This window comes from Daphnia carinata, chromosome 10, assembly GCF_022539665.2.
Source record: "Daphnia carinata strain CSIRO-1 chromosome 10, CSIRO_AGI_Dcar_HiC_V3, whole genome shotgun sequence".
Lineage (NCBI taxonomy): Eukaryota > Metazoa > Arthropoda > Branchiopoda > Diplostraca > Daphniidae > Daphnia > Daphnia carinata.
Window position 1 is genome coordinate 7,658,776 of NC_081340.1, and position 23,766 is coordinate 7,682,541.

The 23,766-nt window shown below is 40.0% G+C and overlaps 8 protein-coding genes across 8 annotated transcripts; 6 read left to right on the plus strand and 2 right to left on the minus strand.

Moving 5' to 3' along the window:
• Positions 1-51: 51 nt before the first annotated feature.
• Positions 52-1,537, plus strand: LOC130701141 (uncharacterized). Its single transcript, XM_057523118.2, has 4 exons — positions 52-354; positions 439-540; positions 620-798; positions 914-1,537. Exons 1-4 carry the CDS (start codon positions 130-132, stop codon positions 1,410-1,412), a joined length of 1,005 nt encoding a protein of 334 aa, XP_057379101.1. The 5' UTR covers positions 52-129; the 3' UTR covers positions 1,413-1,537.
• Positions 912-3,799, minus strand: LOC130701119 (F-box/WD repeat-containing protein sel-10-like). Its single transcript, XM_057523079.2, has 6 exons — positions 2,827-3,799; positions 2,623-2,770; positions 2,340-2,554; positions 2,094-2,261; positions 1,835-2,021; positions 912-1,772 (listed from the first exon to the last, which is right to left on the minus strand). Exons 1-6 carry the CDS (start codon positions 3,562-3,564, stop codon positions 1,555-1,557), a joined length of 1,674 nt encoding a protein of 557 aa, XP_057379062.1. The 5' UTR covers positions 3,565-3,799; the 3' UTR covers positions 912-1,554.
• A 312-nt stretch (positions 3,800-4,111) lies between these two features.
• Positions 4,112-5,654, plus strand: LOC130701140 (m7GpppX diphosphatase-like). The gene is made up of 4 exons (XM_057523117.2): positions 4,112-4,708; positions 4,791-5,015; positions 5,089-5,206; positions 5,298-5,654. Exons 1-4 carry the CDS (start codon positions 4,226-4,228, stop codon positions 5,474-5,476), a joined length of 1,005 nt encoding a protein of 334 aa, XP_057379100.1. The 5' UTR covers positions 4,112-4,225; the 3' UTR covers positions 5,477-5,654.
• On the plus strand, positions 5,598-6,581 carry LOC130701385 (E3 ubiquitin-protein ligase E3D-like). The gene has a single exon (XM_057523341.1). It carries the CDS (start codon positions 5,598-5,600, stop codon positions 6,579-6,581), a length of 984 nt encoding a protein of 327 aa, XP_057379324.1.
• A 556-nt stretch (positions 6,582-7,137) lies between these two features.
• LOC130701183 (CTD small phosphatase-like protein 2) lies at positions 7,138-9,076 on the plus strand. Its single transcript, XM_057523161.2, has 5 exons — positions 7,138-8,038; positions 8,105-8,334; positions 8,403-8,529; positions 8,613-8,708; positions 8,784-9,076. The coding sequence occupies exons 1-5, from the start codon at positions 7,328-7,330 to the stop codon at positions 8,847-8,849; spliced, it is 1,230 nt and encodes a 409-aa protein (XP_057379144.1). The 5' UTR covers positions 7,138-7,327; the 3' UTR covers positions 8,850-9,076.
• A 189-nt stretch (positions 9,077-9,265) lies between these two features.
• LOC130701149 (protein KTI12 homolog) lies at positions 9,266-10,468 on the minus strand. The gene is made up of 5 exons (XM_057523126.2): positions 10,201-10,468; positions 10,024-10,128; positions 9,669-9,964; positions 9,545-9,607; positions 9,266-9,482 (listed from the first exon to the last, which is right to left on the minus strand). The coding sequence occupies exons 1-5, from the start codon at positions 10,451-10,453 to the stop codon at positions 9,270-9,272; spliced, it is 930 nt and encodes a 309-aa protein (XP_057379109.2). The 5' UTR covers positions 10,454-10,468; the 3' UTR covers positions 9,266-9,269.
• Positions 10,469-10,617: 149 nt separating this feature from the next.
• Positions 10,618-11,386, plus strand: LOC130701168 (deoxyuridine 5'-triphosphate nucleotidohydrolase-like). The gene is made up of 4 exons (XM_057523147.2): positions 10,618-10,802; positions 10,866-11,002; positions 11,065-11,210; positions 11,269-11,386. The coding sequence occupies exons 1-4, from the start codon at positions 10,708-10,710 to the stop codon at positions 11,323-11,325; spliced, it is 435 nt and encodes a 144-aa protein (XP_057379130.1). The 5' UTR covers positions 10,618-10,707; the 3' UTR covers positions 11,326-11,386.
• A 1,051-nt stretch (positions 11,387-12,437) lies between these two features.
• Positions 12,438-23,465, plus strand: LOC130701121 (FMRFamide receptor-like). The gene is made up of 7 exons (XM_057523081.2): positions 12,438-12,649; positions 19,617-19,887; positions 20,374-20,428; positions 20,527-20,721; positions 21,912-22,198; positions 22,293-22,875; positions 22,968-23,465. The coding sequence occupies exons 2-7, from the start codon at positions 19,735-19,737 to the stop codon at positions 23,339-23,341; spliced, it is 1,647 nt and encodes a 548-aa protein (XP_057379064.1). The 5' UTR covers positions 12,438-12,649; positions 19,617-19,734; the 3' UTR covers positions 23,342-23,465.
• Positions 23,466-23,766: the final 301 nt, after the last annotated feature.

Here is a 23,766-nt window from a genome sequence, read left to right on the forward strand (position 1 = left end):
GACAACAGTGCATTTGTTTTCTTGTTTATTTGAAGGTTTGAACGCTAAAATTTACTTGTCAGGCGTTTACTGATCGAGTCAAGAGGACAATTAATAAATCTATTTTGCTCGCAAAAGAACCCTTGCGCCATGACATCGCACCCTCGACGTCTGCTAACCAGGGTGGCAGAACCCTTAACCTTTGACATTTCTGTAAATTTTGACTTTAATTCCTCCAATAGTGCCCAGTTAACAATGGAGTTCATCAAATTCCTGTGTTTGCAAAAAGGCCAGATACCTGTCTCGTGTTCTCAACTAAAAAATCTTTCAGAAATGGCACGACTAAACCTTGGTAGTTCTTCAAAAGAACAAATGGTTCGTATTAGTATATCACTTTTGATACTTGACGTGGAATATTGTTCTATTCACTACTAATATTAAACATAAAACCCTTCACAGACTTCCAAGGAAAAATCTGCAGCATTTAAAACAAGGAGAAAGCAAATGCAGTTTGTGAAGAAAGCTGACAACTTTCAAAGAAGTTTAGGAAATGTTTTGCAGGTATGTGTCTAGATCAAGTGATGCTTTCTAGCAAAGATATTCTGATAAAATAATTCAGTAAATTTTTATTACTTCTTAGAGTGTTGTAAGTTGCTTCGAAGCCAAAAATGACCAGGTTGCTGTTATTTTGGGTACATCATTATTTAACCCAAAAGAAATTTTTATCCTTGATTGGTCCCATTGGCCTCTCAAGCAATGTGGCCCAACAGCATGCAGTGACAAAAATAATTTCCAGAAAGATCTTGCCAATTTTTTCAGGTAACAACAAATGTATACTTTTTAACAAAATGTTTTAAGGCATTTTTTTTTTCCTTCTTGTTCTGGATTCCTGCTCTATTTCTTCATCATGAATGTTTTTCTTTTTTCCTTCTAGATTCTTGGTGACTACTGAAAAATTATATCCTATTCTACAAGCAGTAAGACCGACCAATTTGCATGTGCTTTGCCAAACTGATTCTTTAACCCCTATAGGCTGTATCCCCCGCTTAAACTATAAACATTCGTGCAGAGCACCCCAGGTTACCTTACGCATACTACCTAAAAACCCAATTCCTTTCATTTTATCTTCAGATGGTAGTCACGACGGGGACATTGAGCCATACGAGTTGACATCATTTTCTCCCGGAGTAAATGCACACACTTACCGGGCCGTCAGTCGACGTCTGATTTTTTCCTCCCCTGCGCCTATACCAAAGAATTTTCAGTTAAAAGACTGTTCGTTATTAGATATATCTGGAATTGGCCAATTGGAAGATGACGTTGATAAAGAAAGTAATAAGGAAACCCTAAATGGAACTGTATCACATACATGCTGGTTTCAGATTCAAAGTTCTTTATCGGGATTTTTAGAAACTTACGTTACGAACATTTAATCTAAGACAAATCAAAGTGTCCGAAACTGGTTTGCATGTTTTCTGAATGGTGACATAACTTTTATCAGACTATCAAATGTTTGTTGCGATAAGTTTATCCGAAAATACAATCACATTTGTTTGTTGTTTTTTTTTGTTTTTTTCAACACACGCTAAAATCCCACAATTTAACCGTTCTGTCATATGATCCAGAAACAATGATAAAGTCGTTAAATTGTAAACAAGTAACTCCGTCAGTGTGATTCCGCAAGGTCAATAACCGTTGACCGGTATTAGTTTCAAGTTGCCATACTTTCAAAGTTCGATCATCGGAGGCGGAAACCATTCTTCTCTCATTAGCTTGAAGGCAGCGAATAACACCTTTTCAAACGGTACTCATAAAATTCAACTATAAGTATCCCAATGCGAAAAGTTACGGTTACCGGTATGTCCTTCCGAGTTTTTCCAGTCCAACGTCGATAAGCAAACTCCCGATTTTAGATTCCATATTTTAATATTGTTGTCGAGGGATCCCGATATTATGCGCTGCTCATCGAACGAGATACAAGTTACTGCATCTTGATGCCCATACAAAGTTGCATTGCAGCGAAATTCTTCTAAACTCCAAACCTAATTAAGCATTAAAATATTCAACATCTACTTTTGATTATTAAGAGGAGCTACGATCACAGGGCGCCATACCTTTATAGTTTTATCAGCAGAACCACTCACTAAGGTATTGCAGTGAAACTGCAAACAAAGCACATGAGCAATATGACCTCTTAACGTATGGGAGCATTCACCAGATTTTAAACTCCAGATTTTGAGTGTGTTGTCATAGGAGCCACTAACCACTTTTTCGGTGTCCATCTAAATATTTTAGGCATAGGTATTTCATTAAACCTTATTAATAAATTCATTCTGAGGTGCGAAAAGCAAGCTAGTTACCTGAACACATCTGACGGTGTCTGTATGTCCCACCATTGTAACTTTACAAGCAATACTAGACCATTCGTCTTGCACAGAGAGATCCCAAACTTTCAGCGTTTGATCCGTGGAACCACTAACTAACCTATTTCCCATTAAATGCAGACATCTCACCGTGCCGGAGTGGCCAACTAAAGTCATTACGGACCATGGACTATTTGTGCGAATATTCCATACTGTCAAATGAAGAATTTATTTTCATCATGATTTGTATGAACGCCAGCAAAGTTTAATAAATATTTACCTTTAATAGTCTTATCGTGAGATCCCGAAACGATGCGTGTTTCATCAAATTGTACGCACGACACTCCTTGAGTATGTCCCTCAAACGTCCGGACGTGGCACTGCCCTCTAAGCCAATTCCGATGTAGACGGTATCGATCGGCAAAAATCTATAACTGATTTAGTTAAATGGACTAAGAGGATAGTTTCTGAGTTTAAAAAATACCTTCTTCCAAGATGATTTTTTGCCTCCTTCAGAACTGAGCTTAATTTGTCGTAGATGCTGAAAGTGCCCGCTCTGGCTGAGTTTCCAAGTGGGCTGCATTGTCAAATTTTGCCACAAGAACTGGGCACTTGACAAACTATGCCAATACTTACAAACTTGAGAACATTTGGCAAGAGACACAGGATCAAGATATGAAAGAATTTTGTATGCCAACACAGAGGGAAGCCACAGCAAAAAGTCTTGACAATTTGGGGGGCAGCTCATGTGAAGCTTGTCTTGCAGCAACATGGAAAGTAAGTGGTTCTGTGGTTGTTCACATTCATTAAATAATAACATGAGCATTTTGTTCTTTTGATCTGAATTGAATCCCTTAAACCAATCAACAACCAGGGACAATTTTGTAGAATAACCAGATTGAATCCCATCATTCTCTCTTACTCTTTCTTTGAGAAACTGTCCATTCAAGATTGGCAATTTATAATGATGTGGCAAACTATGATATTGGCGTGGGTGAAAGCGACGTGAATAGTATCCTGATGATTGCCCAGGTGCAAACCTCTTTAAAATCCCTGAATCTTGGTAAGGCACAGTATCTTTAACAATGGCATTTTTCAGATTAGATGTTCTTTCCAGCATGTCAGTACAGGAATTTCTTTTGTGGCAATGCTCTGAAGATGACTTGCTTGACAAATCACTGGCAGAATAAGAGCGAGTTTCGTGAAATTGATCAGGGCCCATTTTTTAAAGACCAGTTTGGCTTGTTTGGCTTACACCTAACTTAAACTTACTAATTTGGCTCAGCTGTATGTTAGCTAAGCGCTGAAATTTTCTTCGTTTAGTTATTCCACTATTATCATTATAAATTATGCTAAACGTTTTTCAACACTTTTAAGCACATTGTGCACAATCGATGCTGAACCACACACTTCACATCGACAAAACAAAGAATCACCAATGTGTTTTCGTTTGATGGGGGAATAGGAAATAGTGAACGCCATCTTTTGAGGGTAAAAACAAACTGCTTGGAATTAAGATTTTTGCATTATAACTATTTCAGCTGGTTTTATTAACAATTTTTCAACAGCAGCGAGCATTCTGATTTGATAAAATCTGAAATAGTAGGGTGGTAAATCGAGTAAGGAAAATGATTTTTTAAATAGTCAGTTGTTAACACAGCTTCATGCGGAACATTCATTTTAGCCCATGCGAAAAGTGGCAGACGATAACAAAGGCCATGATATAAGGTTAGTTAAATAATTTAAAGCATTCAAATTCCAGACCGGCACAGTTTGGTTCCATACTTATACACTGTGTCATTCGAGTTCTGTCAATCAAGAACCAAGCACGTCACCTAGAAACCAAGAATAGTGACAAATAGTACTAGGTAATTGGTATCATCATGAATCAAGTTTCCAACGAGGAAAATCCTTCAAAACTACGCAAGTTAGACGATAAGAATGAGCCTGATTCGTCGCCCGTATTCAAGTCCTTTGATGGTTTTAAAGTAAAACGTATTCTGAAGGAAAACCCCGAATCAAGATGTATTGTAGTAGAAGGTTCATTTAAAAGGGATATTTTAGAAAGTGATTCCTCAATGAGTGTGGTTGTCTTAGAAAAAACCCATTTTACTGAAAATGAAGTTAACAGTGTTCTTACAAAGAGTACCACAGTAGAATGTCTTTTTAACAATGATGTCTATTATAATTTACTCTGCCATCCCCCAATTGAATTAAATGGCATTAAGGCTACTGTTATCCATCCTGCAACTGAAAAGCACATTGAGAAGTACAGTGCCAAAAAGAGTTTTCTTATTGAAGAAACACCACTGATATACCAATCAGTAACACTTCCACATATTAGCAAATCTAAGTTTGACCTCCAGGTCAGTGGTGTGCAATTTCTGATGAGACAAACGAAAATGAAAATAAGTGTGTGTTACTAAATTGGTTTCTTCTATTTTTTAGTGGGTCTACAATATCTTGGAACACAAAAAAGAAGCTGATAGGATTGTGTTTGAAGATCTTAATCCTGAATCTGGATTCATTCTACTACCTGATCTGAAGTGGGATTGCCGGTCAACTTCTAATCTGTATCTGACTGGCATAGTTTGCAAAAAGGACATCAAGTCTCTTCGTGACCTGACCTCTGAGCATTTGCCGCTCCTGAAAAATCTTCTTGAGAAAGGATCGGTAATTTCAACCTCCCAGATTTAAAAAAATGTAGAATAAAACTTTTCATGTTTGTTTAAATATGCTGTGCTAGGCCGCAATTACCGAGAAGTACGGTTTACAGAAATCACAGCAGCGGATCTATCTGCATTATCAACCTTCATATTACCATTTGCATGTTCATTTCACATCCCTGGAATTTATTCCGCCTGGTAAAATACTACCTTACCCGAAAATAATTGTTTGTTTTCGTATTTTTGTCTTCTCATTTTATTAGTATGTTGTTTTTTATTTCTGTATTAGGTTGCCAAGTGGAAAGGGCTCATCTTCTTGCAAGTGTTATACGCAATATTGAATTGAAAAGTTCTTATTATCTTGATTCAACACTGGATTTCATCATCTTTGAAGGCGATCCATTACTAGAAAAATATCAACACTACGTTGCTCTTAACAGCAATGGAGATAATAAGTGCTATCTGTGAAGTTCATCCTCAACTCCGAATTGCAAACCTCTATATCAGATTATCTTCACCAAACACAACTTTAAATGCAGCATCAGTGGTAGACAATTCGGTATGTCTGGAAGACGGAGCAAATGCCCGAATGCTTTTGGAGTTTCCTGTATCAATCAAGCTGCTCGATTATTACAAGTTCCAACCTACTGTAATCGATGAAGAGTATATCCACCTTCGCATGCCAATAGGAGTGCCGCAAGGGAAGACAAGCGGATCGGAAAGCGTCGAAGTACTTGACTTATCTGCATTATCTACCAACACGTATAGAAGCCAAGGAAAAGTCTTTAGCCCAATGTTAGAAAAAGAATACCGTATCCAGTGTGCTGAATGCCAATCGGTTCTAGTGGATCGCGTTCATTTCAAACGCGTCTTGCCATTGCCTCGTGCGTCGTGGAGCGAAGCAGCATCCGACTGGTATTGCCATCTGCATGTCGGAGAGGCGTGTCATCAGAAGCTAGTGCCTCGTACAACTGATTGCCTTTATGGCAGTTGTTACCACGCTTTGACAGCCAGTTTGTTAATTAAAGGGAGCCTGGAATCTACTGGGAAAGAATCTTTGTGTTCCAAATGTCAGTCTTCAGTCGGTCTAATGGGCGACGACCTTTGGAATGTATGGTGCCACTCTATTAAATGGTCTGTGCTTGAAGATAATAGTCAATGGAAGGTAGCACAAGATGCCGCGACACCGTTACAAGCTTTTTATTTGACTCTGCACGACGCGCTGGAAGAGGAAAAGTCTTTTTTTGGACGGAAGCTTGCCTTTCGAGATGGCTTGGGATGTGGACAAACTGTACTTCTATGGTTTGTTGGTGACAATGGATTCACGCTTGATTCCGGAGAGTCTATCGCCGGTGCGGAGATCCAGTTACGTCGAAGTAGACTACATAAGGTCCTCTATAAATCAGAGAATTCGGTAAGTAAGAAAATTCCAAGTGACGTGAGCGAATACCAAGTAAGCAAGGAGATGATGGAAACTGCCTTGGCTGTGCTGCGCAATAGTTCCAATCAGCTTCCTCTCGGCTGTCGGGCGGCCGCTGGTTTCTCTGTAGGCTTTCTATCTCTTGCTTCTTGAAATATTATCGAGAAGACACGCCCATTTGTCAATCAATACACGTATTACATGACAAGGAGAACCGAGTGTCTTTATTGAATTTCCATTGTATTTCAACCGTTTTACTCATGAAAAACAAGGCCATTTGTAATACTCAACAACTAGTCTTGTTTTATAAAATGCAAATATCGTTTATGCAATGCGCCGATGTAATGAAGTTGACGTGATCGAGCCATCATAAGAGGTCAGTAGGGGCTTCCGGTGAGTTGATGCTACCTCGTGTGATAAAGTGCAACGGCCGAAAGTATTTTTTAAGGAAGTCGGAGAAGAAGCAGAGCTGCTGGTGCCTGGTGGCAAGAGGTTCCAATTAAATTCAAAATGTTAATTGTCCTAGATAAAGTTAGTGTTCTTCTATTGAGGCCTTGTTACCTGGTGGTGGTTTTCAATTACTTTGGGCTGTACCCACTTTTATTTTACTGACTTTGAAACGTAACACGTATTACAAGCCAATTGTTTCAGATTTTACCACCGAGCGTCTCTGGTAGGGGCGTAGTTTTGTGACACCGTCGAATGATGGTAGGTCCTGGCCTTGCATGTGGTAAGCTGCGGGAAATGTAGGCCAAAAAAAGAGGGCGCTTGTGTATCGGTTGGTTGACTGGTTTTTGCTTTTTCGGTAACTGTCTCAGAAGTCCTTCGTTAATTTGTTAGCTACCGAGATCGACCTAAGCTGAAGAGCTCGGCTAGGACTTCAAAAATTTTTGCCGAAAATGATCACTCGCAGTAAAAAGCTATCTCCAGCCAAAAGGGTTGCTAGAACAAAATCTTCGGCGCCCAAATCTCTGCCAAACTCGGTTCTACCCAAGCAGCCGTCGCCGCGCAGCAAGAAACGCGCCAAACGAAGTGTCAAAATTCGCGGCGGTACCAAGGTTTCCTCTGCTTCAATTACGAGTAGAAAAACGTCTTTGGAAAGAAATGCTAAATCCTTTTCCACAGAAATGGTACCATCTACAAGGGTCCTGATCGAGTCCAAAAGCCTGGAGAGAACATCAAAAAGTCACTCCAAAACTGCAGCAAAGATGGAGCCTGTTAGTGTTGTAGTCAGCACGGACCAGGATGAAAAGGAAAACAGTCCTGAAATACCTGTCAGCCAAAATGGGGGTGACATTGGTACAACAGCAGATCTCTACTGCTCACAAGAGCTAGTTTATACAACAAGCGCTGGAAATGACACAGAAGATACTTTTCTGCTGTGCGAAGAAGTAATGTCTACTAAAGAAGTATTCATCACTCAAGCCCACGAGACACCTGTTACTGATGAAGTAACATACATCAGGCGAGAAGAACTTGAAGTAGAACCATTTGATCCATTCTATTTCATTAAGCATCTTCCACCTTTAACCCCTCAAATGCAAAGGCAGTGCCCAGCTCTTCCATTGAAAACAAGGAGTAGCCCAGCATTTTCATTAGTCTTAGATCTTGTAAGCAAATAAAAAAAATTGTTTCTGTTAGTTTTTTCATTCAATACTATTCATTTCTTCTTATAGGATGAAACGCTAGTGCATTGCAGTTTAGAAGAATTGGAAGATGCTGCATTCAGTTTTCCAGTATTTTTCCAAGATACAACGTACCAAGTGTTTGTACGAACGCGACCGTACTTTCGAGAGTTTCTCGAGAGGGTATCGCAATTGTTCGAAGTAATTTTATTTACCGCGTCCAAAAAAGTATACGCCGATAAATTGTTAAATTTGTTGGATCCGCAACGCCGTTGGATTAAGTAAGCGCGATTTGAAAATTATTTTTGTATCGTGTCTCTAAGAATTATTAATATTATATCGGTTTAAGGTATCGTTTGTTTCGAGAACATTGTGTCTGCGTCAACGGTAATTACATAAAGGATTTGACAATTCTTGGACGCGACTTATCTCGCACAATCATCATCGATAACTCACCACAAGCATTTGGGTACCAAGTAAGTCTTCTTGTTTTGTCGACACATTTGCTTTATGTATTCATTTCGGACAGGGCTAACAATTTTGAATTTTCTTTTTACAGCTTGAAAATGGTATACCAATCGAAAGCTGGTTTGTGGACCAGACAGATCAGGAATTAATGAAATTACTTCCCTTCCTCGAAAACCTTGTTGACATGGTATTTTATATTGCAGTTAATATCTTTGTTTTGTTCTGTTTTCGAAAACTAATTCGTAACCATTGCTTTATTCAGAATAAAGACGTACGGCCGTACATCCGTGAAAAGTATAGACTCTTCTCCTATCTGCCTCCTGATTAAGTCGAACGGCTCTATGGCAAATACTCATGCGTGCAATCGACATCCTCACGATTATTTGACGGACTGTGTGACTACATACCCTGACCTTCTTATTCTTTAATTTGAGCATTTATCACTGGTGGTGCAACTTTTTGTTGCCTTTTCAATGTTTTTCGGCTGTTAATCTAGCCGCTATTTTATGTGTAATATTATACACATTAGAGACCAAATTTAGAAAATGTCGAGTACCTGGTTGTTCATCGCCTATTTGAACCCCGGTTATTTTTTTTTTCTCCTCGTTTGCTGCCTCGTTCATCTCCCGAACTATGTTGTGTACTGTTGACTCTCAATCGACAATTGAATGGTATAACAAATAATAGACAGAAATAACAGTGGTCAATCAATTTATGATTCGTTGTAGTTATATCGTACAAACATTATTTACACCAAATGAGATGTTAGGTACTGAAAGAACATTGCGGCTAATTTTGGGATATCATCGACTGGATGTGTTTTGGCAAAACTAATAAACTGCCGTCTGATTCTTGAAAGCTCAGAAAGCTGATAACGTCGCTTAAGAAGAAACTTCTCACTCGAGTTAGGTATGGAAACCTCATCACCAATCACGCATGTCTTTTGTGCCTCAACTACTCGCTAAAAGAAGTCGAAATGTTATTTATAGTACAGTGCTAGGCTTTCAAATAGTAATAACTTACATTTACTATTTCCTGAGTCACACAATCCAGCTCATAGAGGAAGTTTGTTGATGTTAGAGGAAGCTGTAAAACATTGAGCATATGAAACTAATAACAAAAAAGAAAAAAAATGCTGTATGTTTACTGATTGTGTTGACTGATTTGGGGCAGGAGCCTTTTTTTCACACAGGGCTGCTGCAATTTCCTCAAATGGTAATTCATCTTCTGGCTGTATGGTGAAAAGTGGAGCATCCCACCTATTCCTTCCATCTGGTGCTTCATATCTCATTACCAAGGCATCAAAGTTTTCTTGGGAGTACTGGCATGTTTCATCCCTTTTTACATTTAATTTCCAAGCTTGTTCTGAGCTTGTGTCAATATGTAATGTGCACTGTGTTGTTTTATTAGATTTTGAGGAACAGTAGAGCTCATACCGATATCCTAAGATGAAACCTTTTTTGAGAAAAACTTGTTTTGAGAATGGAAAAGGCAGTGAATACCTTTGATGTAATTTCCTGCATCAAAAATTAAAATACCATCTTGGCTAATCAGCCTTTGCAATTCGGATTTCAAGGTGCTCCTCAATTCCTTTTCCTTGTTGGCATCTAAGGTAAACATAACAAGGTGTTTAGCGAGACGAGTGCGATATACAAGGCGATAATATATGTACTTCTTACCTGAATAAATGTGTTTGTTTTTAACGATTTCATTTTCACTTAAAAGCACGACATTCTTTCCAAGAATAGTAGAAAAATATTCTTTTAGTTGTTGTGCTCGTGTTGATTTCCCACTTGCGGGAAATCCAGTTAAAAGTATTAAAGGCATGGTGTGTTTTTCTTTGAATCCGTTCAATTTCTGTTCTGCTAAGTAGGTAGGTAATAAGCCTCTATCGCATAAAGTTAGTTTTCTGGCCATAAGGTGGCTACTCATTCTGATAAATGCATTTGTAGTTGACAGATGGCGGGAAACGTTTTTGCTTTCCGGCGTTTTTAAAACCACAAGTTTCCTGGTATTAGTTTCCCGGGCGATTCCTTTTGTACTGAAAAAGTCAACGTTGTTTGCATAGAAACGAAAGTGTAGTGCTTACTTTTTGTCATCTTATTGTTAGTCGTAAACCAGCTCTTGCAAAGATCGTTGCATTGCTGTATTTTATTAATTCGTTTCAATTCATTTTGATTAACAACATGTCTGGATGTGTTCTTCGCTTTGCTAAGCTATCTCAGAATGCAATGTGTCCTACACGAGGTTCGAAACTTGCTGCTGGCTACGATCTGTACAGGTACCAAATAAAGCAAGACATTTCATTTTCAGCATGGGTTGTAATAAAGACCATTTTTTCTAGTGCCTATGATTATGAAGTTCCAGCCATGGGCAAGGTAATAGCCAAAACTGATATTCAAATTCAACTTCCTCATGGCTGTTATGGTCGGGTAGCTCCTAGATCTGGGCTTGCTGCAAACCACCATATTGATATTGGAGGTAAGAACGTTTTTGTATTCATGCTGATATAGACCATTAATCATAGTTTTTCTCATCATTAGCTGGAGTCATTGATCAAGATTATAGAGGCAATGTTGGCGTGGTAATGTTTAACCACAGCCAAACACCTTTCAAAGTGACTAAAGGTGATCGTGTGGCTCAACTGATCTGTGAACGCATCCTGTACCCAGATATTGAAGAAGTGGAGGTAACAATAGTGTGAACATTTTGCAGACAAACAATTATCATCCTAATTGTTATTACAGTCCCTAGATTCCACAGAAAGGGGTGAAGGAGGATTTGGCTCTACCGGTAAGAACTGAAACTCTTATTACTCCCATTGATGTACAACATCTGCCAAGTCAATAAAACTTGTTCACCAAAGTACTTCGCATTTGCATTGGACACATTGTCTTATTGAATTTGGTGGATGTGAAGACATCCTATTTCTGTCCAAAAAAACTGCTTGGTTTTATTTGATGATAGCGGAAACATTTGACCAAAGTTATATGATAAGGTATCGTCACTTTTTACGTATCATATGCAAACCATATGTGTAGGCCGGTCCCAGCTAAATTCAGGTTGATCGTTTGACCTTCTGTATTTTTGTTTTCTGAAACCGTAAAATTCGAGTTTGGTCCAAGGTCACAAGGAACGTACGCTGCTAGCACGTAAAGTGGTCACAATTTTCAAATGCGCCAATAATCCTTAGTGGAATAAAATTTGAATAAAAAATTTTCCAAGATGTGCCAGTCCATTGTAAATTGGCAGATCTTTACTTAGGCCATCAGCCTGGGTTTATACGAAATGCGCTTCAATTTTATTTCTTTCTACCGAAGTCTTTCAGACGAGTAAAAGCTTTCGAGGGGTGACACTTAAAAAGATAGACGGCTTCTCTCGCATAAAGCAAAGTATACTCGTAGGCTATTCAGACTCGGCGTGCATAACTGATAGATAGTGACCTTGTCACCGATTCACCCGTAAAATTTAAATTTCTTTTGGCTCTATTAGGTCACAAAGAATTTTCTACCTTGTAATGCACAGACGTTTCTCGTAGAACATTAAATTTAGGCTTTTCTCTTTATTCTTGTAAAGAAATAAAAAGAAATGCCTATTTGATGCATTTGTTAGCCTTTCTGTACGCTCCACTGCCAGCTTGTAGATTTGGTGTGTATTTGTCTTCTATTTTTGTCGTCTTTCTCGTCACAAAATAGCTGATGTTGCAGATCGATCGATGATTGCTCATCAGTTGAATAATCTCGGACCAAACCGTCGCTCCTTGTGTTATTGTATTTAAAAACTGTGCGATCAAAATTGGAAATCAAAGAGGCGGGACGAATGCGCTCTTGCGCTGTGACGGCCCTCTTCCTTTGCTCCTCTTTTGTTGGCATAGTGTGAAGTTGAAATCTATAGTCTGTTTTCCGCGCTGTGAGACGCTTCAGACCGGTTTGGTACATGGTCGAGTCACGAAGTTCGTACGTGTCGTGACACGATTTTTTTTTCGGATAGTAGTCCTTTTTCAGTTTGTCGTAGTCTTTCGACCCCAAATTAATGGGACCTCTGTCGTTGCTCCGACACTATCCACAGCTTCTTTGTTGACATTTTCCTTTACATTATCGCCTTCACAACTGCGAACCGCCGTGAACGGTGAGTTTTCAATTGTTTTTGATAATTTTGCTTTTGGAAATGTTTGTGTACTTTTCAATTCAATCTTCGAAGTCCGAGCTATTCGTAACGTTAGCGCCACTTGTCTAATGCAAACCGCTTTTTATTTATTTTTTTCTCGCAAGGAATTAAATATTTTCATGCGTATTATTGTCCCTGCGTCGGAAAGGACAGAATCAGGCAAACAAAGGGTTTTGCGTGACACCCTGTTCCGGATACTTAGGAAAACATGTAGAGTAGTTTGCTCATCATTCTTTGTCAACAAAATCCAATGTGGGTGACGCGGAAAGAAATGATTTATTGTTTGTCGCATTAGATCTCACTCGTGGGAATGAAACAGTGGTCGCATAGGCCACGTAGTACATTTTTAATTGGGTTCATAAAGATAAGAATTAAGAATTAGCGCGGGGGGAGACATTCGTTAGAACGCGAAAAATTACAATGTCATTGCGAAAGATGGAAGAACAATCCTCGGTGGACAGTGGAGTTCGATTCTTAACATCATTAGCGGCAATTGGTTTCATCTGGAAATACCTATCCGTTTTCTCAGTAAAGTAAAGCGCAAAACATTCTTTGCTTTAACATTTGCTGTGTTTTGATTGCGCTTCTGTGTTTGGCATTGAATATTTTAATCTTTGTGACTTAAGGTCAATCAGAAATCGTCAAGTCGTACAAGGGAAATCGACGCAATATTTGAGCCGATGAAGGACGCGTCATTGAAACTGCGAAAAAGGAAGTTTTTTTGTTGAATAGTTATGCGTTGTTATCTAATTCGATCGTAACGGAAATGAATCCTCCTCCCTAACCAAAGACGAGTGCTGCGTACAAAATGTTTGAAAATTAATCTCTGATTGACCATGCTGTTCGTTCTCACTGCCAGTTTTGCATATTGAGAAATTCTTTTCAATGCCATCGCTTTAAAAGTATCCATAAAACTCTTGTCGTATAAATTTTACATGCGCCCTTGAGCAAATCCTAGAATGCGAATTCGCTGTTTAGTCAACACCTCCCATTTAAAGAAAATAGAAGGCGATCATCTTTTCGAGTTCCTCCCTCAACTTGTTTAGTTTAATGCATTCGCTTACCAGTTTGCCCGTTATTGCATCTAACGCGTTGGACTGTCCTATTTTTCATTGATAATGCAGCTTGCTGAAACCTTCTGTGTCTAGGAATATATCAGGGTTGGTAGGAGTGTACGCATTCGCTTAAGTTTAAATGTACGTGTGAAAGCACCCTCTGTTCGAGTACGTACTGCATCCGTATGCAAATAGATTTTCAAGGCAAATCTTGCGCGCGTATCGATCATACTAAAGGCTACTTGTCACAAACAACATTCAATTGGTGTCTCGTTTGAAACTCAGCCGAATCTATTTTGCCTCAATTGACAGCCAACGAAATTCCTTCGGCTTTCTGTACTAGTACCCTAGAAATAGTTAAGAAAAACAAACAATTGTCCACTGACGTTCGCTATAAAATTTGAGGTTTCATCCGTATCCCCCGTTGTTTTAGTTGCACGCGTGTTGGTCCCGCAATTCTTTTATTTTTCCAGCCAAGATTATTTGTGTTGATCGGTTTTGACGTCATCGAATAGGGCCAGAGATAGATCCGCCTTACGATAGCACCATGTTGGCACCATACGATGCCAACTGGTTCTCTATTTTATTGGGCGATGACTACCAGCCAAACCCATCCGTAACAGAAAAATATCTCCTTTCATCTTGCCCCCCTTTTTTTTTTAAGCAATTTTCAATTGTCTTCCTCTAATGCAAATTTCATTTTAAAAAAGCTGATATTTTTCTGTCGACTCTTACTATAAATAATTCAATTTGAATTTGCCTCTTTAAAGAGCGCGAGTGCTGTCTATTTCCCCGTTATTATTATTTTTTTTTTTGGCCCGAAAATGCCGCAATGCATTCGTGTTCAATTGTATTTGAAGGGTATAAAGAGACTCCCCGAAGAGCAAAATCGAATCCAGATTTTTTATTGTCACCGGAATGATGGCGTTCCGCGTTGTTTTGCACTCACTTGGCGGCTTTCTTTTTGTCTTCAGGTGAAAATTGGAGACCCCGAAATTTCGTTTTTTCTTCGTTGTTCTTTGATGGTGAATCGAGCTGTCATTCTCACCTCTTTTCCTTTTTTTTCCCGTCCTTTCTGGAAGAAAATTCCCATTTTTTGTCGAGTTTATTTTGGCCTTTATTTGAATTCTTTTGGGTTTACCTTTTTCTTTTTCTTTTTTTGGTTTTTAAGATCCGCGCCTTTCCACATCTCTTTGATGATGTCCTTCGCTTATTGTGCGAGCCAGGCTTATAGATTTTTTTTTTTTATCTCAACCGAACCAGACGTGTGTATTGACCCGACTCCCCGCTAGTAAAACACGACTAGAATTTTCTTTTCCCCTTTTCTCTTTCTTTTGTGATTAACGGGCAAAAGAGGAGAAACAAAAAGGAACAAGGAAACAATAGTTGCCATTGTTTACAGTAGCCTTTTCTACCCTTTTCATTAGCTTGCCGGAAGGGTTAAGTAAACCGACCCCGTTTTTAAGTTTTTTTTTTTACATATTCAAATCGGCTGTTCAGAATTGATGGCTGCCGAAACTAATAAAATGTAAAGGATCTATGCTAAGTTCGCTCTGTTCATCTTTGCCTATTCGAAATTTATATGTTATTAAGTAGACTCGAATATTTTATTTTTTGCAAGCTTGTTTACCTTTAGCGCCCGACTTCCTTTTTGTTGTTGCTTTATGCAAACATTGTTTTTGTTGTTGGCGGACGGTTGTTGCCACGAGTGGTGTTATTCCCGCGCCAGTTGTTTTGTCTTGTGGTTTGCGTGAGCAATCGTTAACTTGAAAAAAATGGCCAGTCACGTGAAACGCGTGACACCAGCATAAAAAGTCCTATGTATTCCTGGCACTTGTTTCGACCCAACGACTGCCCAAGTCGACATGTGATGAGAAAATAGTGGGGATTATTTGGAATCTCTTTCTTTTTTTTTTTAGAGGAACGCAATCAAGCAATAACAAACGATGCGTACTGATTAATTCCTCTCTCATTTTCATTTCATAGAACATGGCAATAATAGGGTTATCGACCTTAACCACGTATCTGTTAGACATTCATTAACTCTATCCCCCCACTCCACTAAGCATGTGGGCTGATTTATAATCATTCAGAGCCTTTGGTATGTACTGTTTAGGCATAAAAATAAAAATTCTCGTGATTTTAAGATGACCATGAACGTGAGCTTGCCCATGTAGACGCAATAGATGTGACAGCAGAAAAAGAGGCCACTTTATGTTGTTTGTTCGATTTTTTGTCGAGAAAAATGAAAATTGATGACATGTTTGTAGTAGCTTGCAGTACTAAAGTAGGGATTTTGTTGGTAGGACTCTGACAGGTTGTTTATTTCGTCCAGTTGCCCTTATCTTCTTGAATGTGGCACTAGATTTACCGTTTTTTTTTTTGTGTTTTTTTTTTCGTCTCGAGATTTTATTTTTACACACGAGCAAGTCAACCCCATGTGCTGCCGTCCAGACGGTAGACGTTATTGTTATTCTTTTTGCAATCGACCCAGAAATACGTTTCACAGTTAATTTATGACTTTTCTTTATCTTGAAGGAAAGGCATAAAAATATGCGTTTCAAATCAGTTCCAACATTCTTTTGCCTTCGTCTTTACTGGACAGTATGTTGAAAAGAGAAAAATATGCGTTTCAACAAATGGGAAACAATATTTTTTTTGATTTTCTTGGCTTCGATCTGCTACGAAATTCCAAGATTATTTTCATTTGAGAATGTTTAAATGCCATTCTTACGATTTCCCCCCTTTTTTTTTTACGTGCGACTAGCTGATGTTTCTTTTTCTTTCCTACCAAGTACGGGTCATGCAAAAATGCCTACTAATAATAAATAACGTGGAGACAGCACGTCGTAAGCTCGTCGGTCACAAAACGAGATCGTAAAACATGAAAGGATGGCCACATTTTGGCGTCATGGCTTTTTCCACCGTTAGAAGAACACTGGTGAATCATCTTTTTTTTATTTTATGGCAAACAATATCGGCAAAAACGCGGAATTTGCTCCTTTTATTCCGGTCTTACCATCGCTATCTTTGTTTTGTTTTGTTTGTTTTTTTCCAAAAATCTGCTGCGCACGATGATGGTAACCAACTTCCCCCTTTATTGCTTTCCTTTTCTTGCTCTTTAGTGATGTAGGACTAGCAACTCCCATTGCAGCAAAGAGTTAGTAGTATGTAAACCTCCGATTCTGGTTCGTTTTGCTTTGCGCAGAATCCAACAAAAAAGCAAAAAGCAAAATGTGTTTATTGCCCTGTTGCAACTTTGTCATTTATTCTATTCGAATAGCTCGACTTATTAATCCATCCGCGTCTTCCGCACGGTTTGCGAGAAACGCCCTGACAGAAATAGGGCGTAAACAAGAGCATTGAAAATGAGCGCACGACGTTGCACGAAACAGAACAACTTCCGAAAAAGAAAATCTTTGAACGAAAAACGTTTATCTTGTTTTATTTTATTTTATTTTTTTTTTTGCATGCTTAGTTTTCGTACTGTATTGCAATGGCAGCTTTTATTCCAGTACATCCCAGAGGATGAAACAAGCGGCCGTCTCATTAATGACTTTGCCGAATGGCGAGAGGGCTCTTTTGTAAAAAAAAAAAGAAAAGTGGGGGCCCCTATTTTCTTGGCCTCTTTTTGTCCTGAATCTGGAAGATGGTCAAGAAAGATAATCACGTCCCCAAGAGCCTCCAAAATCGGATCAATATGACGAGTTTTACGTCACGTAGCACTGATGTACTCTGCCGTGTTTTGGTCTCTTCAGCAAGAATCACGTGTCCTTCAAGTATCAGTGTATATGAGGGTAATGACGCGGCTCAAATTGCCGGACATTCGAGCAAAATCTCCCGTCTCAAGACAAAATTTTTCGTAGTTATTAATTGGCACTAGTCTAAAAACGAAATTTGTTTTAAAATGGAATTTATTTACTGCGTCATTTGTTGTTCCATATCGCTGTCACGCAAAATACGAAATGATGGGGCTGGGGCGTGACTTCCGTCCCCCCAAAAAATATGAGATGACGAAAGATGGACAGTGCCCAGTTTATCGATTACATTCTCCCCCTTCCCTGCTCAAATGAAATTCAGCTGGGAATGTTTTTATGCCACGATAAAAAAAAAAAAGCATGTTGATAGTGCGAGTGCGTTAGTTCTAAAAAAAAAAAATGAAATCCAACGAGATCCGTATCTTTTAAAAGGGGCATTTGTCACATTCGGATTGCAACTGTCAGTCTTGATTATGATCTCGATAGTGATCGTTCAGGGCAGTGACCGAAACAAGCGCGCAGCGTCTCATCCATCAAGTTGATTTCGGTTTTCGTGTATACACGTTCGTTTTAATGCACGCGCCAACCTATCGTCGTCCATTGGCAATCTAATAACGGCAATAGTTACAAGCGACAAGATGATCTGATTCCGCGGCATGACGCATGCGTCATCCATGTTGGCTTTAAGCGGTGCCCTTAGGCATTAGAAATGTATTGAATATCTTGTTATTTCTTTGAATTATCTGTCTCTTCCGGCGCTTCAGTTCTTGTACCGGATGAACGTGTCCGTCTACACGTTATGTGTTTTTGTTTTAGCTATCTTTTGTGAAGTGGATAGATAGTTAAAAGGAAATATTTTAGGGAAATGTTTTGTTGGGATTTTTTTTTTTTTTTTTAACTACAATTTTAACAGAGTACTATTACAATTGATTTAAAGGAAAGCGAGAACAGAAAAGGTTGGGGTAAATGATGAATGTTGCTCTGTAAAAATTTAGGGTTTAAAGCAATTAACTAAACACATCAAAGGCGACTCTGTAGATGAGATGTGCAGTGAAAAATGTGCTTCGTATTTCGTACGATTTCGTAGTCTGTAAGGATCCCACAAAAGGTTTCACATCCCAGTCATCTATTTACCGAATCAAATAATCTGATTGAATTCCAACTGCAATATTCTTATATTAAAAATAGCATCTCGTATGGATTTTTTTTCACAGCTTTTCGTCTTTTTTTTTTCCCCGGCATGTCTCCGCCATTATGGAACGTAATCACTCAACGAGCTCGCGTGCACCCAAAGCATTGCGTAGTTAGCTCAGAAACCCGCTAAATTTTACTTCATTATGGTATTCCTTTTTTTCCCCCTCGACCTTTGCCGAGAGCTGTTTTCCACCTTTTGTCAATTCGACGGCCATTTTTGCCTCAAACGTGTCCGCCTCCGTTGCATCAAATGCGCAATCCTAATCCAACCAGGAAAATTCGCAGAAATAAACGGATTTTGAATTCTCTATTTTTGCTAGAGACAGTAGGCGATGGTAATGAGCCTACCATTCATGTCGTGATGAATCGCATTTTTGTATGCCTGGCTGCATATGATAAGCTAGAAAAAAAAATGTACGACGTACAGCAAAACACCACCTATTTTTGTCCGCTTATTCGCCAAACGGACAAGGTCTCACCCTTCCTGCGCCACTTGTTTTTGATAGGCAACACGAAGTGCATTAGCGACATAATAGAAATGGCTGGTATTTCTTTATGTTACGGGCAAGGCACAGCGTCGCGTTCAATCACGCTTCTGACGTGACTTCAATAGACTGTTGCGATGGCTCCATCCTTTTGATCTGGGCAAGTTGAATGTCGCTGAGTAACTAGCAGTCAGACCAAAGGCGGTTACTTGTTCGCAATGAGTCGTTAGACGTTTCAATCCGACGCTTTGTCAAAGTTCTCTAAGGGAACGGAGAATAATCTACGGATAGCAATCAAAAAGTGAGTGACTCTTGAAACAGAAAAAAAGAAAAATAATAATACTCGGCCGTACCCATTAATTATTTCAGATTACTCAAAAATAGTGTTGGAACGTAGTGTCTGAAATGTTTGTACTGTTACGTGCTTTCTCTGCAGGATTATGAGGTGTAAATCGAGCGGGAATTCGTGTCAATTGAAGCGTCCGTCGGTGATCCAACCCAACATATTTTTCTTATTTTGCGCAATAACGTCCGCCGCCCGATAGTGGATCAAGATGGACGACAATCTGTTGCTGGCGATCAACACGACCTGGTGGCCGAATGGAAGCGATTCGATGAGCGAAGATGTGAATCAGTCCATCTTAGCATCGACAGCCGATCCAGCGTTCGTGCGCTTTCGTGATGAATCTCGCTTTTGGGTACAAAGGGTAAGTTTACTTTTCCATACCTACGTAGACGCTATGAATTTTATTTATTTATTATTATTTTTTTATCAAACTTTGCCATTGAATTTGTTTTGGATCTAATGCATCGAATCGTGAAAGATAGAGTTGATATTGTATTGTGTTTGCAGTGCGGATGGGAAAAGCGGGGCACTTGAATTACATTGATAATAGATGAATCGATGTGTGCCATGGATGCGCCAATGGCATTTCCAGCCGAGTAGAAAGGATGAAACATTGATGTCTTACAGGGGCAATGCAATTCATCTCGTGGGTGACTTAAATGTCAACCGTAGTCGAGACGAATATTTCTTCCTTTATCTTTTTTCACTGAAAAGAAATTTAATTTATCAAAGTGTCTGCGGCAAACCTTGAATCGGACAAATGATATGTACTAGCAAATGTTTTTCTTCCATGTTTTGATAACGTGAAATCTTGTTTTACCAGCCACTCTGATATTCTTTTGGTCAGGTGCTGTTGCCCATCATTGCAACCATCGGAGTCTTTGGCAATGGAGTCACAATCCGTAAGTTTTTCTATTTTCGTTCAACGCCATATATGGATTTTTCGCTCATCATCTTTTATTATTATCTTCTTATTTCTTTCGCCAATTTGGGTTAATAGTGGTACTGACTCGCAGAGGGATGCGTTCGTCCACTAATGCCTACCTAACTGCCCTGGCCATTGCTGACCTCGTTTATTTGCTGTGCGTGTTTTGGCTATCGCTGCGCCACTACCCACACGTCAAGGAAGATCTGTCTCTTTCTAATTTCTACGCTTACACCTGGCCATACAGTCTTTGGCTCACCGACGCTACTAGTGAGTATGACGCATATTTGATCCTACCCTTATCTTATTACCGTTCAATCGGGAGTCGCCGCGATGTTGCCAATTATCTAGAGTGCGACGTGTGATAATCTTTACGTTGAGAAATCTAAAATTAAACTTATGACGATCAACTCGTAATTGAGTGACGGCACCAAGACAATTGTACAGATTCGTCCACCGTTAAAATGGGGAACTTGAAACGGAAACTTTCGCCAGAGAGGGAATGAATGGTACCGGTAATTTGTGCACGTGTACGCTTGACTTGTTGCAATCTATTCTTTTCTACTTCTATTCGTCGTTTCCGTCTATACTCAGCACGTTGTCCCATCATCCGACGTGTGGACAGAATCGAGAAACCAAGTGAAGTGATTGGCTGCCCCAACACTCGTATTTGCGGAACGCCATCGAGGAGATGTTCAACGTAGTTTCGGGTTCCCTATTTGATTTAGTCGTGTGAGAGTCTTAGAAATGCACATAGTCTCTTATAGCACCTCACAACATTTATTTCCTTTCTATTTTTGTCCGTTCGATATTTAATAGGAGCGCATCCTTGGGAGGGTCCGTCGTGCCTAGTAAACTGGAACATTTTAAAAAGGAAAATCTATTTTTAAAAACTCCATCTTCTACCTCTTTTTTCGTTTGTTTGTTTTAAAAAAAACGAGGGGATGTGTCGGCTTTATGAATGGACCATTAGCAATAGGTGGGACAAATTTTTTTCCCTGTGTTAACTCGTTTGCAAGAATTGTCACGATGCGTTTCAAAGTGCGCTTGATTGCTTATTCACGCTCTTATGTGAGCCAGCCGAGAGAGCGACCTGGTAATTTGGAATGTACCGTCAGGAATTGGTAACCTTTCAACTTAAAGTGGAACGATAGCGAAAAGTCGTTCAAAAGTTAATGATGTCCTGCACTTTGGTTTCAGCATGACTCAGTTGAAGCCCATGAAATTGAATCATGGAATGAAATGCGCCGAGAGTCCTATGCGCTGGCAATGCATTCCTCTCGGTACGCGCAATGAAACGTGAAAGTTAATAAATAGTTAAGTGACAGGTGCGCTCGCAATCTCGTTCAAACGTAATCAAACTTCTCCCCCGAGATTAGGGGGACTTCTCTCCACTTTACACAGATGAGCTGCACTGGAGTTAATCAATTTCTCTGTTTCTTTTTTCTGGGCCCATGCAGCTAACACTTCCGTTTGGCTGATTGTGACCTTTACGGTGGAGCGCTACATCGTCGTGAGCCATCCGATTCGCAGTCGAATGCTGTGCACCGAATCACGAGCGAGGCGAGTTATCGTGGCCGTCTATTTGATCTGTTTCACGGCAACTCTATCGACGCCGTTCGAGTGGACGATTTTAGAAATGACGGACCCAATTACAAACGTCACCAAAGCTGAAATCACACCGAGCTACTTGGGCAACGATGAAACCTATCAGACCATCTACTATTGGTTCACCAGCATCACATTCGTAAATGACTATTTTCGTCGAACCAGCCAACGGCTTAATGAGAATTGTTTTTTTCTGGAACGTTCCATTTTTTTTTTTTTTTTTTTTTTTTTAGGTCCTACTACCGTTGACGTTGCTCATCGTGTTCAATTCGTTCCTGATCCATTCAGTGCGCCAGAGTCAGAAGCTGCGCCAGATAATGACACAGCGCCAGACAATCACGAAGAGCGACCGGGAGGAGCGGGCCGCTTCCAACGAGATCCGCATCACGGTGACCCTCATCGCTGTCGTCATTATGTTCCTGGTGTGCCAGCTGCCAACTGCAGCGACGCTCATATACAAAATCTTCCACGCTCCGGAGCCGCAGTCGAACGAAGAAGCCGTTCTTCGAGCCCTGGGCAACATTTTCAACTGTCTCGTTTCCATCAATGCTGCTTGTAATTTTGTGCTCTACTGCGCCCTCAGCGACAAGTACCGTCGCACTTTTATGCGCACTTTCTGCCGCTGCATCTACCGGCCCGCTAGTCATTTCTTCACGCAGGTGGAAGACACCGGCCATCACGCTAATCACCATAGCCGGCAAGCATCGGTTTGCGTCAATCAACGCGATCGATACTCACCCGGACGGCCAGCGCAAATTCTTCGCACTTCGGTCACTCAAAGTCCAGTCAACGGTTCGTACCTGGCCATACCTGACGGTAATTTGGTTTACATTATGTTCACAACGGAGCTTCATGTAACATAACATTTACATTTTTTGTGTTTTTCTTTTGAAATCCCGTATGTGAAGGGAGCGAATCGATTGGTTGTCAGGCATCTTCACCTTCAGTCACGCGTCGTCAATATGTTGGCCAGCCTGGCCGGAGTTTACGCAGTACAAATTTACAGTCGAACAGCTGTGACGATCAGACTAATACGATGTTGACAACCAATCCACTCCTAATAAGCAAAATTACTTCGAGCGAGCCGGCGAGTGGGACACGATGGCCCATCAAATGGTGGCGACCCATGGCTAGTAGGCGGAAGATTCCGTCGAATACTAAACCTAGTAACATCCTTATCAAAGTCACCTCAGATGCTGTGGAAGAGACTAGTCACGAAGTCCAACCGAGCGAAGAGTGTTCCCTAAAACAAATCAGTGACGGGGAAATAGCTTTCGTCTGAGCGATTCTTTCGTTATCACCGCTTGGCTGAATTCGGGCCTATTCGTTTTTCTTTTCAATTCCGGCCAAATCTTCCTTGAAGATCCCTTTCCAAAAAAACGGGGGGGGGGGGGGCCGACTGCAGATCAAGTGATGACAGGAATGTGTATGGCATTATACCTGATATATTGTTCGCTCACTTATTTCCAGCACGTTTTGTTTTTTCGTTCGGTCGACAGGGTGAAACAAAACAATATTTCTACTACGCTAGATGTTACAAAAAAAATCGTTTTTCTATCGATTACCCAGCGTGTTACACTTGTCCCTTTGCCTATACGTACCCACCTTAAATGATTACGCATTCATGTTTGTTCTGCTTCTTGCACCATCCATGACCTCCGCAAATGCGCCAAAAAATTTTCACATTCTGAAAACTCGTCAAATGTT